General features: G+C 38.3%; 2 protein-coding genes across 2 annotated transcripts; one reads left to right on the top strand and one right to left on the bottom strand.

Moving 5' to 3' along the window:
- Positions 1–28: 28 nt before the first annotated feature.
- On the top strand, positions 29–9,551 carry ccdc17 (coiled-coil domain containing 17). Its single transcript, XM_082189867.1, has 14 exons — positions 29–429; positions 1,015–1,098; positions 1,177–1,230; positions 1,322–1,451; positions 2,568–2,709; positions 2,780–2,875; positions 3,121–3,254; positions 4,414–4,536; positions 4,729–4,904; positions 6,076–6,161; positions 6,292–6,492; positions 6,568–6,790; positions 6,919–7,029; positions 7,286–9,551. Exons 1-14 carry the CDS (start codon positions 217–219, stop codon positions 7,412–7,414), a joined length of 1,902 nt encoding a protein of 633 aa, XP_082045993.1. The 5' UTR covers positions 29–216; the 3' UTR covers positions 7,415–9,551.
- On the bottom strand, positions 9,335–15,928 carry nasp (nuclear autoantigenic sperm protein (histone-binding)). Its single transcript, XM_082189875.1, has 15 exons — positions 15,752–15,928; positions 15,008–15,046; positions 14,798–14,911; positions 14,601–14,681; positions 14,401–14,510; positions 13,473–14,147; positions 13,229–13,284; positions 13,079–13,155; positions 12,931–13,004; positions 12,630–12,818; positions 12,326–12,498; positions 11,995–12,063; positions 10,803–10,877; positions 10,309–10,441; positions 9,335–9,528 (listed from the first exon to the last, which is right to left on the bottom strand). Exons 1-15 carry the CDS (start codon positions 15,787–15,789, stop codon positions 9,497–9,499), a joined length of 1,935 nt encoding a protein of 644 aa, XP_082046001.1. The 5' UTR covers positions 15,790–15,928; the 3' UTR covers positions 9,335–9,496.
- Positions 15,929–16,850: the final 922 nt, after the last annotated feature.

Genomic DNA, 16,850 nt, shown 5'->3' with positions numbered 1-16,850 from the left:
TTTGATTCCTCTTGCTCTTAACTTCCATTCTTCACCACTCCCCTTTCTCCAAGGTGATTGTAACCAACAAACAAAACTTCAGTCAACAAATACAGTATGTTACTTGAGGCAGACGTTCCAGGTTCCAACATAAGTATATTCCTATTTTTTTAAGATTCATCCAATTTTTGGTCTAGATTTTGTTTCAAGTTTAAATAGGGAGTAATTGTTGGAGGGATGGAAGGTTTGGGGGAGTTAATTTGTCAGAATTGTAACATGGCATTTCATTCTGCTGGACTCTTGGATAAACACAAGGCCAAATTCTGCATTGGCACGGACTTAAAAGATCCAATAGCTCTATGGAGAGGACAAAGGGGATTCACACAAACAGAAAACGCAGCTCTGAAGACGGTGCAACCCAAAAGGGCAAGGACACCTGATTTGATTGTTGTAAGTTGAATATTACTTAATTATTCCAACAACAACAAAAAAACTGCAGTTAATTTATTTACAATATATATATCATTTGAATAAACAATTCTATATTGTTTTCCATTTCATTATGTCCCTTTATACACTAATGTTCAAAAGTTTTGGGTCAAGATTTTTATGAAAGAAAGAAATACTTTAATTTGAAAGGATTCGTTACATTGTAATTTATGCTGTTCTTTTGAATTTTCTGTTCATCAAAGAATCCTGAAAAGAAGATCAGTTTTCACAAAAATACCAAGCAGCACAACTGTTCTGTCCAAGATTGATAAGACATTTTTCTTGAGCACCAAATTAGCATAATAGAATGATTTCTGAAGAATCATGTGACACTGAACATTTTGTAGTAATGACTCCAGTATTGCCATCACAGGAATACATTTTAAATACATTTCATATTATAATTTAAAAAATGAGGGGGGGAAATTAACAGTTATTTAACATTTTAATTTAAATAGCTATATTGTAATTTTAAAATAATAATTAAAAACAACTTTTGAACAGTAGCACAAGTAATACTGTATGTTTGCTTGTTCCATTGGCCAGTTGAAAGAACAGAGAAACTGCCAAGACGTGGATCAGAGAGAGAGTTCACAGGAAAATACTGCTCTAAACAAACTCACTGAAGAGGTACAGGACCACATGCAAAGATACTAAATCTCAAGTTCAAAGAGGTTTTACGCAGCATCTGATGATCTTCTGTTTTAGTTTCGAAAACTCAGGATCTCATTTGAACACAACCAGCCCAGAAGACAGACAGAGGTCAGTGTCATATGCTTAGCTCTTTAAATCTGTTTAGATTGTGAATAGTGTTTGTATTATCGGTATTGGACATTGTGTAAGTGTCCTTCAGATCTCTGAGGAGCAGGGCTCACTCCAGCAGAAGGCTGATGAACAGAGGGCTCTTGACTTATATAAAGATCATGAGCAGAGACTGGCTGAGATCAGGGCACGCAACCATCAGCTGGAGAAGGAGAGAGAGGGTAGGAATGCTGGGAAATATGTTAAAAGAAAGCTACACTCTTAAAATAAAGATTCTTATGTTTTCATCCATGGAACCATCCCCACTGCACAAGGTTCTTTATGAAAAAAGTTCTCCACACTAAGGCAAAAATGGTACTTTTCAAAACAGTTTAATAAAAGATACGGAGCCCCTAAAGGGACATCATGGTGAAAAAAAATAAAATAATGCTTTTGCGTTCTCTCGTAACCGTTTTGCGTTTCCTTGAGAAACTTTGAGAGCGAACGCAAAGTTTCTTGGCGGAACGCAAAAGTTGTTGCAAGGGAACGCAAAAGCATTGACAAATATTTACATATATGATTAATATGTAATAATGACACCTTAAAGTAAAATGTAACCAAAGTTTTTAACTGTTACTCATTTTCAAACATTTAAACCAGGCAGGGTTAACCTCAACACTGTCAGACTTTAAGAATCCTTCATCACTTGAATTAAGATTATAGGCTAATCATTTAATCTTAAAGCAGCCACCACAAAATCAGACTTTAGCACCGCTTTTTACTTTGAGATCGTTCTGAGGTTAAATACGGATTTCTGGAACGCATTTTTATCACTCGCCATGGTGGCAACTCTCAAGACAGGTTGTCTGAAATGATGTCACACTGTTTCACTTCGCAACTACAAACCCATGCTGTGATTGCTTGAAACCCCTCAAGTACTTTAAAGGCAAAGGAGCGTGTTAATTAGTGTGTTAATTAGTTAATTAACTAATTAAGCTGTGCAGACCGATCTGTGAATGACATTAAAATACCACGAGAGCGATTAGAGAGCAAACGGAGCCGTATGCTTTGGAATCGCTCTCGCTTTACTTTGATGTCCTACATCGATTGGTCTGAGCAGCGCAGCTTCAAGTCGAACACACCTATTGTTCATTTGTTTTGCTCTTTGTGATCATAATAAGAAATGTTTCTTGAGCACCAAATCAGAATCAGAATGATTTCTGAAGGATCGTGTGACAGTGAAGACTGTGGAAGCTTTGCCATCACATGATGATGTGCATTTTAAAATTAAATAGGACACAGTTATGAACATGTTAATGTTCATTTGTTCTGCGCTATTGATGATGTGTTTATCCCAGATATCGAACAGAGGCTTGCCGAGCTGGGAGGGCGGGAGAGGGCGGCTCATCTAGAGGAAGTGTTGCAGGAGCTGTGGAGTCAGGAACAGAGGAACGAGGAGGTGCTGCATCAGCTCAGCTCTAACATCAACTCAATGAAGGGGTAAGAGAGAGTCGGGGGGAAACCAAGTGTTCCAAGAAGCTAGCAATCACATATTGTGCTGATATTGTAGGTTTAATCCAAATGAAGTCCAATCTAACCCACCAGAGGAAAAGAAGACACATGTCTTGATCTGTTCTGTGGACGGGCCCCTCTCCGCTCAGATAAGGTCTTTTTTTTAACTCACGTTTTTTGCATGATAAAAGAAGTGAGAAAAACATTTACTTGCATTGAAAGAAGTATGCAAACCATATCTAGGGACAATAATATTGACTGTGGCCAGTTATGAACTGAAAAACCCTAAGCAATCTATAAATCACTTAACTGAGTCACCCAATACAACCATTTAAGTGCCATCTTAGCAACCATTCCGAACAACACACTAGCACTGTGGTGGATTTCTTTTTGTAACAGAGCTTTGCGTCTGGCATACATGCAGTCTGGTGGTTCTGATCCAGAGGTTCTGGCGCACATGCATGACCTTCAAGCAGAAGCTCTTACACTGGAGCAGGCCAGACCTAGAGCTGACGGCAAGACAAAAGGAAGAAGTGAGTAGTAAAGACAATGAACTGTGGCTGCAAATAGTATTTGGACACTTACACTACTGTTCAAAAGTATGTTTTTTGTAAGCAATTGAAGAGTTCAGATGCAAAAGCCTCTAAGTGCCATCTGAAAATTTCTTCTAGAATGATCATTTTTAGCAAGCTCGTATATTTAAGTTCAGTAATTTCACTTAAAGGACAACTAATAGGTCATTTTCATTGCCATTTAAGTGAAATTACTGAACTTAAATATACAGGCTTGATAAAAATGATCATTCTAAAAGAAAATTTCAGATGGCACTTAGAGGCTTTTGCATCTGAACTCTTCAATTTATACTTTTATATAGCAGGGATGCATTAAATTGATCAGTAAAAGACATTTACACGGTTACAAAAGATTTCTATTTTAAATAAATATTGTTCTTTTAAACTTTCTATTTATCAAAGAATCCAAAAAAAAAAAAAAAAAAGCTATCACAATTCCAACATAAAAGATTAAGCAGAACATCTGTTTTCAACATTGATATGAATATTAAATGTTTATTGAGCACCAAATCAGCATATTAGAATGATTTACAGTGAAGACTGGAGTAATGGCTGCCAATTTTTCCATCACAGGAATAAAAATACATTAAAATAGAAAATAGTTCTGTTAAATTGCAGTAATATTTCACAATATTATTATTTTACCGTATTTTTGATCAAATAAATGCAGTCTTGGTAAGCGTGAGACTTATTTCAAGAACACTAAAAAATCGTACCAACCCCAAACTTTTGAACGGCAATGTCGGTTTGTCAACTGTTAAGAGTACAAATAGTTTTCACGAGTTCGCCGGCCCATTCGGTCTTAATAGTTAATGGTAAACGAACTTGGCTTGCTGTCCTCAAAGGAGGCTCGATCCCTGAGCTTATAACAGTACTGTGCAGAGGAAGAATAAGAGAAATAGAGGAGGAGATGGGGAGGAAGCGCAGAGACCGCTGCTTATGCTCATGATTGACAGGACTGAATGTTTTGGCTCCTCCTGAACCTACTCTTTGAACTTCATTTAATTTTGAACAGTGTATTAATAGATTTTTAAGTGTGGCTTAAGTGTCTGCATACTTTATTGTACAGTACACTATTCTTTCAAGCCCCAGGGTCATTTCTCGTTTCTGTCCCAACCAGGGATGAAGTCTCCTCACAGAGTGTTGGACCCTGATGTTCTTGCTGTGGAGCAGGAGAACCAAAAGCTTGAGGAGGAAATCTTCAGAATCCAGCTGGCCAGGGAGAGGCACAAAGGAGAACACGGTATCTCTGTTCCTCACATGATAAAAAATAAAGTGATGTGAAACTTTTCATAGAAAACATGTTCATTTTGTATGCGTTCTAATTTGTATGCTATGCACTACAAGTGTATTAATATTTGATATTGTTTGAATATTTTAAACATATCTGAATACTTAAATACATTATTTGAATATTTGATATTATATTGATCAGGGCTCGTTGATATCCAGAAGGACCACATCCATCAAATGGCAAGCCTCCAAGCTGAGATCGCCTTTCTAAAAAGAGAAATAGACAAGGGGCGAGACAGAAGACCACCCCATCCTCAACCTCCCCTGCCTATGTTTCCTGGATCTTCTATGGCCCACTCACACTCTGCTCTGACACTGGTGGGCTGACAGTTAGCCAAAGATTAATTCATTGTGTGACTGACTGCTAATGTAATGTATGTTGAGTTAATGTGATATTTCGGAACCTCAAAATTCTGTCTGATACTATTTTAATGGTATGTCTATAACCGATGAATGGCTGATATTAAAATTGTATATTGTATTAAATAAATCTAAATAAGTAAATGAGCTGTTTTAAATGCTGCAAGTAAATGTAGGCATCACAACAGTAAATATAGAAGGAAAAATGGATATTCATTTTGAAATCCGCTAAAGATTTCAGTTTTTAAAGATTAAGTTTAGGTAAGTGGTAGATGATGGCAGTATCCAATAATAAAAATATCTCATATCAGCCAATAACCAATGTGGTACCAATATATTGTTCATTCCTAATGATAATTACCGTTCAAAAGTTTGGGGTCAGTAGATTTTGAAAGATCTGTTACGCTCATCACAGCTGCATTTATTTGATAAAAAATACAGTATAAACAGTAATATCATGAAATATTATTTACTGTTTTCTATTTTAATATATTAGTGTAATGTACTGTATATTATATAGTTATTATATGTGTATGTTATATGTGGTTTATTCTTGTGATAGCAAAGCTGAATATCTACAGTGTCACATGTTCCTTCAGAAACTTATTACAGTTCATAGTATTATTAGTATTATAGTATAGTACATGAGTTCTTATCATAACCATTCAAATGAACAGTTCTTATAATCTGTTTAATTTTTTTTCCATAATTTTTTAGCAATAGAAAGGTCAAAAGAAAAGCATTTATTTAAAATAGAAATATTTTGTAACGATATATATAAATGTCTTTCTTTACTGTATTTTTTTTTTTTTTTTTTTAATACATTTTATGCATCCTTGCTGAAGAATTACAAAATCTTACAGACCCCAAACTTTTGAATGGTAGTGTATATATATTTTGTTGGTTACACTTTATTTTAAGGTGTCATTGTTACAGTGTAATTATATATTTAAGTACTGAGTAATAATAATTAACAACATGTACTTACTATAGGGTTAGGGTAGGATTAGGATTTGGTTGAGGGTAAATTGCATGTAATTATGCATAATTTACTCTTATTACTTATATACATGTAACCTAGGACACTGTAAAATAAAGTGTTACCATTTTGTTTTGACCAATATTGCAGGATCAGAGTTCAAAACAGCATTCATTAATGGGTTCCCATGTAACTGATCTGATGGAACCTCTTGGTCCAGCTCCTTATGATCCTGTGTAAGACACATTTTCTCTGCGGTTACTATTTTATTATTTTTTATTATTTAGTCCCTATAGATGAATGCATGTAACACTAAATGCATTACAATATGATTTAAATCTTGCGATTGTCTGAATGTGTGTGTAGGACTGGCTTTGTGATCTTCTATGACCTGGTAATGGGTTTAGAAGCTACTCTGAGATCAGTGCGCTTGTTGGAAGGGTTATACTGTAATGGGGAGAAGTTGGGACAGACCACCCCAATGCCACCTGTGCAGTGCCAACCATTACTCTCCACCAAGAGTCCTGGAAACTATGCCGTACTGGCCGTTAAACAGCCCGTGCCAAGGTAGTTTGGTTCAGACATAAATATGGACACAGAGTGGATATATGTTTACATGATTGAATTTGTGCTTAATTTCAGAGTACAACCATCTCCAAATCTCACTTTGGTTTTGGAGATTCAGACTTCTAGAGGTCTCCATTTGTACAACTATGAAACTAAGGACTTGGTTACTTGTGGCTGGGCTAAACTTGAACTTTTTGACGAGCACAACCAGGTGCGCAGCGGTCACTGGAGGCTTCCCTTCCGCTCTCTCCCAGTTCAAGCGTCCCTAAGTCCAGTTCAGCTGAATTCTGTACCACAAGTATGTTCACCAAATATTAAGAGCTTAAGAGACTCATTAGACTTTTGAAGTCTTTAGTCTAGGTTAAATGCCCATAGAGCTCTAATTTACTCTATTAAATCAGACTAAACTGTTTATTTCTTTCTAAGCTGGGTAACATGGAACTCTGTCTTCGGGTAGCAAACGCTTGTCATGGAGATGTACAGACTCCTGCAAAGATTGACATCAACAACACAAACCAATACAAGTACCCATCAATGGTATGCAAAATGTTTATCAAGATATTTCCTATCTAAAGATGCTTTTTAATAGCAAAGCTTACAAATGTACAGACTGTCCTGCAGAGTTCAGCTCCAACTCCAATTAAACACACCTGGACAGCTAATCAAGGTCTTACTAGGCATACTAGAAACGTCCAGACAGGTGTGTTGAGGCAAGTTGGAGCTAAACTCTGCAGGACAGTGGCCCTCCAGGACCGAGTTTGGGCCTACAGCTTAATAAATGTGTCTTGTTTAGGTGGTCTCAAACACATCCGCAATCCTGGCAACGCAAGAACCATCTCACACATTACAACCCTCAACCAATCGATTACCTTCATCATCACTGCCACAGACAGATCACGTCGAGGAGTCCAATTATATTTGAATGACTTGAATTGATTACTGTACAAATAAAGTCTGCTGGAACTTCACACAAATTGTATTTCACTATAAACAGATCACACATCTGTTACGAATTATTGCATTTTTAAATCATGTTTCATTTACTTGTGTACATTTGTGTTTTTTGGCATCACACTGATCTAGAAACAATTATGCATACACAGGGGTTGGACAATGAAACTGAAACACCTGGTTTTAGACCACAATAATTTATTAGTATGGTGTAGGGCCTCCTTTTACAGCCAATACAGCATCAATTTGTCTTGAAAATGACAGATAGTCCGTCAGTGGCCAGAGGGATTTTGAGCCATTCTTCTTCCAGAACTGTGGCCAGGTCATTATGGGATGCTGATGGAGAAAACGTTTCCTGACTCGCTCCTCCAAAACACCCTAAAGTGGCTCAATAATATCAAGATCTGATGACTGTGCAGGCCGTGGGAGAACTTCACTTTCCTGTTCATCAAACCTTTCTGTCACAAGTCTTGCTGTGTGTGTTGGTGCATTATCATGCTGATACACGGCAGCCCCCTTCAGGGTACAATGTTTGAACCATTAGGTGCGCATGGTCCTCCAGAATGGTTTGGAAGTTCTTGTCAGTGACGTGACCATCAAGCATAGCGGCGAATGCCATGATACTGCAGCCCAACAAGTGACCAAAAGATTGGCTATAGCAGCCCGACCAGGAATATCGACATAGCTCCCGATGAACAGTTTTGGTGGAAACGGGAATCAATGTGTGCATTTAATTCTGCAGTGAGTTGGGCAGCTGTGGTTTTGTTTTTTGGATACAATCCGGGCTAGTACCTGGACACCCCTTTCAGACAGCTACCTCTTGTGTTGGGTTACTCCTGTTAGATGTGGTTCGTCCTACGTGGGGGTATGCCGACATTACCCTGGATACCATAGTCTTGATACAACACAAAGACTTGCTGTCCTGGTCACAGATGAGCCAGTGAGACGCGCACCAACAATTTGCCTTCTTTTGAACTCTTTATCTCCCATCATATTGAGTGGATTGCATTATTTTATTTACAGCTGTGCTAATTCAAACCAACACTATATTAGCCAGTTTCAGTTTTCACTGTCTAACCCCTGTATGCAGGGTTTGAAATTAACTCCCGTAAACTCACCAAATGCGGGTGAAAATCCCGTGGCAGATAACGCATTTTAACACACTAGCCAATTTGCCGAGTTATGATTCATAAATTATGTTCTTTGTAAATGTTTATGTAAATTATGTGCAGCACTGGCATGGCATCGCTATCAGTCCTTCCTCTAAAAGGAGCCACAAACAATAGCAAAATAACACATAAAAAGGGTCACACATCTAGAGAATCACCGCAGTGCCACGTCTTTAAAACGTTAACATTTTCTATGACCACACACACACGACTCCAGCAGTTCAAAAATCATCACCACAGTGCCACTCACATTGCCATTCATTAAAATACAATGATTTAGGACTAAGATATACATATTGACTTCCCTAGGAGATTCTGTATTGTGCATTTTTCAGTAACAGGCTTTTAGGGCTTAAATAAATATGCTTCATATAGAGAAGCAATATAGATTGTACTGTTTTTTCAAAGACCTTAATTCAGACTCATAGATGCCACTTTGTTCATTTTTGAAGTTAACTTTTTCATATGGTTTCAGTTTTGGACTGTAGCTTTGAACTTAAGAACGCAAGTACATAATGTCATGTCCACAGTGTGAGACTGGTTAACAAGCCACCAGAGCCCTACAGTATAGGAGAATTAAAAAGGCAAATTTTCCAACCCATTCTCAAATGCAGCATGTCCAAGAAACCCTAGCATCTTTATTGTATATGTGCAAGTATACTCATGGAAATAAGTCACAGATCAAAATAAATAGGAATCCACAAGTATTAAGAGCCCACATGTTCACATATGCAAATATCCTTTATTGAAAGTTTACTACAATTATACAAAAATTAGACAAAGAAAACAGGTTATTTACAGAACAGAGACAAGTTGTTCATGGAGTATATGATGCAGGCATGCTCTGCTGGTTGGAAGGTAAGAGGTCAATCAGAGGAAGTCCATCACGCTGAGGTCTTCACAGAGGAAGAATTGGCTGACTACAAGAGAAGAGAAAAACCATTAAAAAAAAAAAGTTTAGGCACTAAATTGATGTTGCTCAAAGTTAAAACCAAAGACAATTCTCCAACCAACACATTAAATACAAGATAAAGAATTGAATATCCTCAGACACAGGACTTCACTAGTATGTGTACATGAGTAAATATGCACCCAGAATTTGTCCTGAAGTTTGTATTCTATTACAACTCCATTTTAGATTTAGAAATGTCACAATTCCAATCTTGATACCACCTCAAAAACTAGCTAATATAAATGCTCAAATTGTTCAAAGTAAACAGTAATATCAAAACAAGCAATAGCACAATACAAAGGATAAAAATGAGATGCTTTAAAGTTTCCAGGTAGGTAGTATACAGGTAGGAAACAGCCTGCTACAGAAATTGTATGTAATCAGTGTACAAACAAACACTGCACAGTCTTCACTGTATTAAACCTACACAGACTCTTAATGCTACAGTAAGCAGTCAAGAGCAGAGCACAAGATGCAAAGGAGAAACATGCATTCATTGTACATGCACAGACAAACCATTACACTGAGTATAGAATAGTTCTTTCACGTCTTAAGTATGAATGGCTTAAAATCACTTAATATAAAAATTGACAAGACTTAAATGTGAAAGTGATCAACTTTGATGCAGCAGTGACAGTTTATGTCCACTGTCCAGAGCATCTTTCACACTGGCCCCCAGGCCAGTGAACATTCCTTATGGTCAAGCCCTGTGACTCTCTTAGAGGAAACAGCAAGCCTATCAACTCGCCTCCTGCTCCACTTTCTCCTGGACTCCATTGCCGTTGTGGGCGGAGTCATCACTTCCATTAACTGAGGTCTCCTGTTTTGTCTTTTTAGCATCACTGTCCTTTTTTGGACTCTCCTCGTCTGGTTTCCTCTGTGCAGGAACAAAGCAGGACAGAACACGTACTTTATTTTTTTGCGCTATCACCTATTCTCTACATGCTACTCAAGCATACATGGCCACTTCAAAACCATGCCAGAACTACATTATGCCAAGCCACAATATTGAAGCACAGTCACCACAGAAACACCGAGCAACACCAAATCTCATCTAGTTGGAAAATTCAGCTCATGATCCAACATGCATAATTGAAATCAGCAAAGGGAAGGTAGCAAAGCAGATGCTCCTTCAAGGGCAGACTACTCATGCAACCCAGTTAATGCACTTTAATCGTGCTAGTTTATCCACCTCTACTGCAAAAGGTTAAAGCAAATTGCAGTGGATGGATACTAACCTTTTTGCGGATAAGGTGAGAAATATCAGATGCAGATTTTGAGGAAGATGCACCATCAGCTGGCTTCACAGGAATCTGAAATAAAACAGTCATTAAGGGTGCGCAATATTGGTGGTCAACTGATGTTTCAGACAATATTTGGCATTTAAGTTATCAGCACTGGCCAATAAGTGAGCAAATCAGCTTTTAATTTGACAGCACTAAGAAAACCATACATCTTTAAAATCTTGATATCAAATTTCTTACATCATAAGCATGTACATGTCCCTGACGGTGTCTGAAATCGTCCCCTATATGGTCCAATGAGGGTACAGCATAGTAATATACAGGTATAAATTAGAGATGCACCAATGTGTCGGCCGTTGATATTTATCTGCCAATTTGTGTTGAATTTAAAACCACCGGGAACAGCATGAAAATGCGTTCCGACACCTGTGGCTCAGGTACTGGAAAAAGTAAAGTTTACTCAAGACAGCATTAAAGCAAAAGGCATTAACCAATTTTTTTTTTTTTACAGAATTCATGTTGATCAGCCGTAGGGGTGTGCGATATCAAGAATTTTGATCGTGGACAATTAAAATGCCCGAAGAGCACTTAAAAGCCTGTTAAACAGCACCTGTAGTTTTATTTATTTTCAAATGTCCATTTCTTTGGGATTTTTTTAGCCCTTTCGCTTGTGGCATTCTGAAAAGTTGGTGTATATCTCGCTGCACCTGGAAAAAAACGAGCGCGTCGCTTCAATTAGGAGCGCGCTTGCCGCGCGCCTACATTTGAAATAACGAACTTGAGCGCACAAGACACGACATGTGAATGAGCTCGCTTCGACTTTTTTTCCCTTACGCGGGAACGTAAGGACGTATGGTTACTAGGCAACATGTTTAACAATGCCATTTGGCCACAGTTTAGGTAGAGACCTTTCTACGTTTGTTGTTTTAAACTGAAAAAATGAGATGTAAAAAAAATCTTTTATTAATATGTCAACAAAATATATGCAAATTCCCGTGTATAAGAGAATTCCGTTTTCATGTGTAAATTCCGTGATTCCGTCCGCATCACGGAAATCATAGGGCCCTACACCTGGTTAATGGACTAATTTCTTTTGAGTCTTATTGCTCTAATACACAAGGTTTACATAAACAGTTGGTTATGTCTAAATACCCATGCACAGGAGGTACACAAAGCATCAACACACCTGACTAGCGGTAGACGAAGACGGGTCACCATTTGCAGCTGGGAAAGCAGATGAAGTGGATGCTCCTGCCTGTAACAAACAAGTTCCAAACTATACGGAGCCTCTTAACTTTAGCCATTTTTACGGCGTCTCTACTTGATTTTTTTTAATTTTTTTTTTTAAACTAAGAGCAAGACTAGGGATGCATGCTATATCAGTATCATATTGATTATAGGACAAGTTAAATTATCAGAACTGGGCAAAGAATACAAGCTGACATTGAATTCAGAAATGAATCAGCTATTGAACAATATGCATTAGGGCAATAGTGCAAGTGCATGAAGCAACTCACAAGGGTCTGATGGATGGCCTCAGAAGCCATAGGAGCAGTCTTCTGGCCCTCCTTAGCATCTTCAATCTTCTCAGTAATTTCTGGTAGTAACTGTTTCAACTCCTCAAGCTCAGTCTTCTCCTCCTTTGCTGCCTCTGCACCTTCTGCCTTGTCTATCACTTCCTGAAGCATAGCTGGAGAAACAGGGATGTGGTAATCAATTAAGTGCACCGTGCTTGTTCATGGCAACTAATGTTATCAGCGAGCAGATCTTCAGTTAAAAGGAATGAAGACCAGCAAAAGCCCACAGTAAAAACGTTCCTACCAAGACGGCTCTCGATGACTTTGATAGATTTGGAGAAGTGCTCAATGGCTTGGCTGTACTGGGCTGTGTAGCTGTAAGTTGTGCCCAACTGGTAATGAGTCTCAGCCAAAAGACGACTATGAGAGGGAAGGTGTTTCAGCTGCAAGGTTAAACACTCATTGAAGTCCTCCAGAGCCTGGCTGTAGTTACCTACATGAATCAAAGTGGAGAGATGAAGTGTCATTTTTCAATTTTAAAATGGTGGCTTGTGGAATCCAAAAGGGTCCTTAAATATTGTCAGCTACTCTCTCTACAAACACACCTGATTCAGCTCCAACTTCTCCAAGTTTCAGGTAAATTTGTGCTGCCATTAGCTGATCTTCTTTGCAGTCTTTTCTACAAACAATAAAAACCAGTGTTCTGAAAGGAGTTTGATCAAATGCAGTCAGTCACTAGAGCTATAGACATACCTTTTATAAATCACCTTTGCGACCTCAAGCATCTCCCAGGCCAACTGCAGGTTGCCAACTTCATCCTCTTCACTATCCTAAAAACAAGGACACAAATAAGCCACTAAATCAATAAAGGGTGGAGAGGGATAAAATAAAATGATTACAAACCTTATCCTTTGTGTCACCCTCAGCATCTTCATCGTCGTCATCATCGTCGTCGTCATCTGAAACAGAAAATACGTTAACTCACCGCCAATGATTTAATGTGAAGCCCATCACCATGCACACCATCAGAAGTGCTGCAGCTTAATCTAAATATTCTGTGGATCCACTAGCATTTAGAAGTAGATTCACCAGGTGAAAAAGTCATTAAATACTAAAATCTTGTGCTCCCCAGACTACCACACTTCACTACCTCCACCATCCTCTTCCATGGGTTCTTCAGTATCTTCATTTCCATTTTTCTCCTCTTCATCGTTTATGGCCTTTTCGGTTACCCTGTTTGACACAGCGACATCCTCCTTTTTAGAAGCACCTTCATCTGCACCATTTGACTTAACATCGTTATCAGCAGGTTCCTCATTTTCAGCAGGTTTTGCCTTGTCTTCAGCTTGTTCCTCCTTTTCAGAAGGTTTTGCCTTGTCTTCAGCTAGTTTCTCCTTTTCAGCAGGTTTTGCCTGGTCTTCAGCTAGTTTCTCCTTTTCAGCAGGTTTTGCCTGGTCTTCAGCTAGTTTCTCCTTTTCAGCAGGTTTTGCCTGGTCTTCAGCTAGTTTCTCCTTTTCAGCAGGTTTTGCCTGGTCTTCAGCGAGTTTCTCCTTTTCAGCAGGTTTTGCCTGGTCTTCAGATAGTTTCTCCTTTTCAACAGGCTTTGCCTTGTCTTCAGCCAGTTTCTCATTTTCAGCAGGTTTTTCAGCTGGTTTCTCAGATTTAGGTGATGCTGCAGCCACTTCAACTTCCTTCTGCTTCTCCTTGTCTTCTCGATTCTTCTGCTCACCTTCCCCCACCTCTGTTTCTACCTCTGACTGAGTTTTGTTGTCCTCTGACATGGCATCATAAACCTGTGCTCGAAGCTCATCTCTGGTTTTCTCTGAATCATAGTACAAATGTAGGGAAGTTTCTAGGTTACAGTGAACATGCCTTTTGATTGGAATAATTTTCAATTGCGCTTTATTCTTTATTCTCAATATATGCTGGCTTGAGCAGAAAACTGACAACCATCCATTTGGAGGTTGTTTGGAAACATCCTTTTTGCAGATGTGATGTCTAGCCTTGAGCATGTATGAAAAAACAAAACAAAGTGATCAGTTTTAACCAACAAACAAAGCTCTTTAAATACAAACCATCCAAGTTGTCAGCACTTTCAATCTTAGAGTCATTGTGTTTCTCGCCCTCTTCAGAGGATTCTTCTGGGACTCCCTCTAAAGCATTACCGAGCACAGTATTCTCCATCCTAGAAAAAAAAAAAAAAAAAAAAAAAAAATTAACCTTAACAAAAAGTTAGTTTAAAAAGAATCCATTACATGCCAATTAATTCAGATACCTGGCAAGCTCCAGAAGGGCCTTTCCACACAAGAAAAAAGCTTCCCCACATTCATCTGCAGTGTCTCCATACTTCTCAGCTCTTAATGGGTGGGATGAAAATGTACACACCATAATTGTAATATTAATTAGTATCTGGCATACGCTGCACGGATGACATTATCCATAATACAGGTTTTATCCCCAATCACTACTCACAGCATGGCACAAGCCTCCTGGAAGACACTGACTGCCGACACAACATCACCCATCACTAAGTGCCGGTTGCCTGTGCCAATCAGCTTCTTTGCTTCCTCAGTAACATCGACGGAGCTGCAAAGTTCACAAATGTGTGTGTAACGAACCTCAATAGTTACTTTATTGAAATGAGCAATTTAATATAATGAATAATTCCAGATACCAACTCACCTGTCTGCAGCGCTTGAGGAGCAAGGTTTCATCCCCATACTGCAAAGACAAACAATAAAAAAAGGGTCATACAACTATTTAAAAAAGTATTGTTGCGTCTTTAAATTATTTCTAACGGGAGTAAAACTGCACCAAAGTTTCTGAGAAGAAAGAAAGAAAAAAAAAAAAGTTCACGTGTGGAGCAGGAGCACCAAAGTTAGCGCGATGCTACGACTTGTATTAATCGCCAGAGAGCAAACATCTACGCGCGGACATGAATGACATTTAACGTCACCGTTTAATGTCAGTATAATAACCAAAGTGGGTAATTTAAAGTGGTACAAGTTGTGTCGTTACCGCCACCTTTTAAACTTAACGCTGGACTTCAGCGCGTGTGCAGCCATTTCATTGCATCGCCAAGCTCTGACGGGCCGTGAACAAAGCGGGAGTTTCCACATTTATGGAGTATAAACAAGCTAACCGTTCATATTAATCATTCTCCCGCCAACAGAAAGCAGCCAAACACAACACGGCAACGGGAAATCAACGGTGATGCCATCCCGTCGCGTGCGACGATGTCCGGGTGCGGGAGAAAAGCGAACTGAAGCACGAGCGCGAGGCATTTTTCCTAACAAGGACGCGACGCAGCCGCTGCAGCTTTGTTATCAAACGAAACCAGCCAAAACCTCTCACTTTGACTTCCTTTAACTTATCTGTTTACTTCCCTGGTTTGAGAACGGACATAATTTAAACATGATATTTTACCTTTCGGCAGTTGAAGCAGACGCTGTTTCCTCGGGCATCTTAATGCGTTAAATAAACTACGCCGCAATGTACTCTTGGATGATGTATGTGAAGATGGCAGGTTTGTGAAGCTGCTCCTGAATTAGTCTTTGTTGGCGCCTTTAAATACGGATACAAGCTGTACTTCCGCTGAACTACGACCCTCCTGTCACAAAAACGCGGGAGAATAAATTTAAAGGGCAAGTAACCGTACGCTGCCGTTATAGCCACAGGCACTGGACAAGATGAATGAAAAGTCTATTTTTATCCAGATTTTTTAAGTTATATTTCGCACTTAAGGTCAACTTGAAATTAAAATAGAGTCTGTTCACTTTCTTAAAGCACGTTCCTAGTGTTATTGTGAATGAAATATAAGTTAGTATTATTATATATATTCCATTATTATATTAATATATTATAGCAACTTTACTTCTCAGCTGACCTTACTAAGATAATTTTTTTCTCTTTCCTTTTTACAATCTAATACGTTTTTTTTTTTTTTTTTTTTTTTGCATTATGTGCATTGGTTCTTGGTTCTTGCATTGCATGGTTACACTTTCTTTACAAAGTCTTTTTATTGTAATGTGTCTGGGTGTCTAAATGTATTACTGTTGTTATTTTAATTTCCATTTAATCTCAATAAAAGTATAAAATAAAGGTGGTTCATTATAATACTTCCATGATGTTTGCAATAATTTCACATAGCAGTAATGACAAATAGGTTTGTTTTTTTCATTGTGGTAATGAGAATGCTTAATTGTCATGCAAATAATGTCAAAATGAAATAAATAACCTTAAATGACTATGACTATATATGTGTGTGTGTGTGTGTGTGTGTGTGTGTGTGTGTGTGTGTGTGTGTGTGTGTGTGTGTGTGTGTGTGTGTGTGTGTTTGTGTGTGGCGGCTGTGGCCCATTATTTTCATTATGAAAAATAGCAATTTGTTGTTTAAGTTTTTTAGGGGTAATAATCAAGACATATTCTTGACAGGTTTCATAAAATTGACCTGTGAATACATCTAAAATAAGCCCTTGTTCATAAATTTCCATTCCATGCTTGGCAAAAAACAAACAAGCACATA

Source organism: Leuciscus leuciscus (genome assembly GCF_965113295.1).
Source record: "Leuciscus leuciscus genome assembly, chromosome: 14".
Classification (NCBI taxonomy): domain Eukaryota; kingdom Metazoa; phylum Chordata; class Actinopteri; order Cypriniformes; family Leuciscidae; genus Leuciscus; species Leuciscus leuciscus.
This window is presented reverse-complemented; position numbering and strand designations above follow the sequence as displayed.

Bases quoted from the DNA above. Each gene is read 5' to 3' on its own strand.
- ccdc17 (XM_082189867.1), top strand. From the start codon at position 217: ATGGAAGGTTTGGGGGAGTTAATTTGTCAGAATTGTAACATGGCATTT. The intron at 430-1,014 runs GTAAGTTGAATA...TCCATTGGCCAG, and splicing joins GGACACCTGATTTGATTGTT to TTGAAAGAACAGAGAAACTG. The intron at 6,162-6,291 runs GTAAGACACATT...ATGTGTGTGTAG, and splicing joins CCAGCTCCTTATGATCCTGT to GACTGGCTTTGTGATCTTCT.
- nasp (XM_082189875.1), bottom strand. From the start codon at position 15,789: ATGCCCGAGGAAACAGCGTCTGCTTCAACTGCCGAAAG. The intron at 15,047-15,751 runs GTAAAATATCAT...TTGTCTTTGCAG, and splicing joins TCTGCTTCAACTGCCGAAAG to TATGGGGATGAAACCTTGCT. The intron at 13,156-13,228 runs GTTTGTAATCAT...CCTTGTTTTTAG, and splicing joins AGGGTGACACAAAGGATAAG to GATAGTGAAGAGGATGAAGT.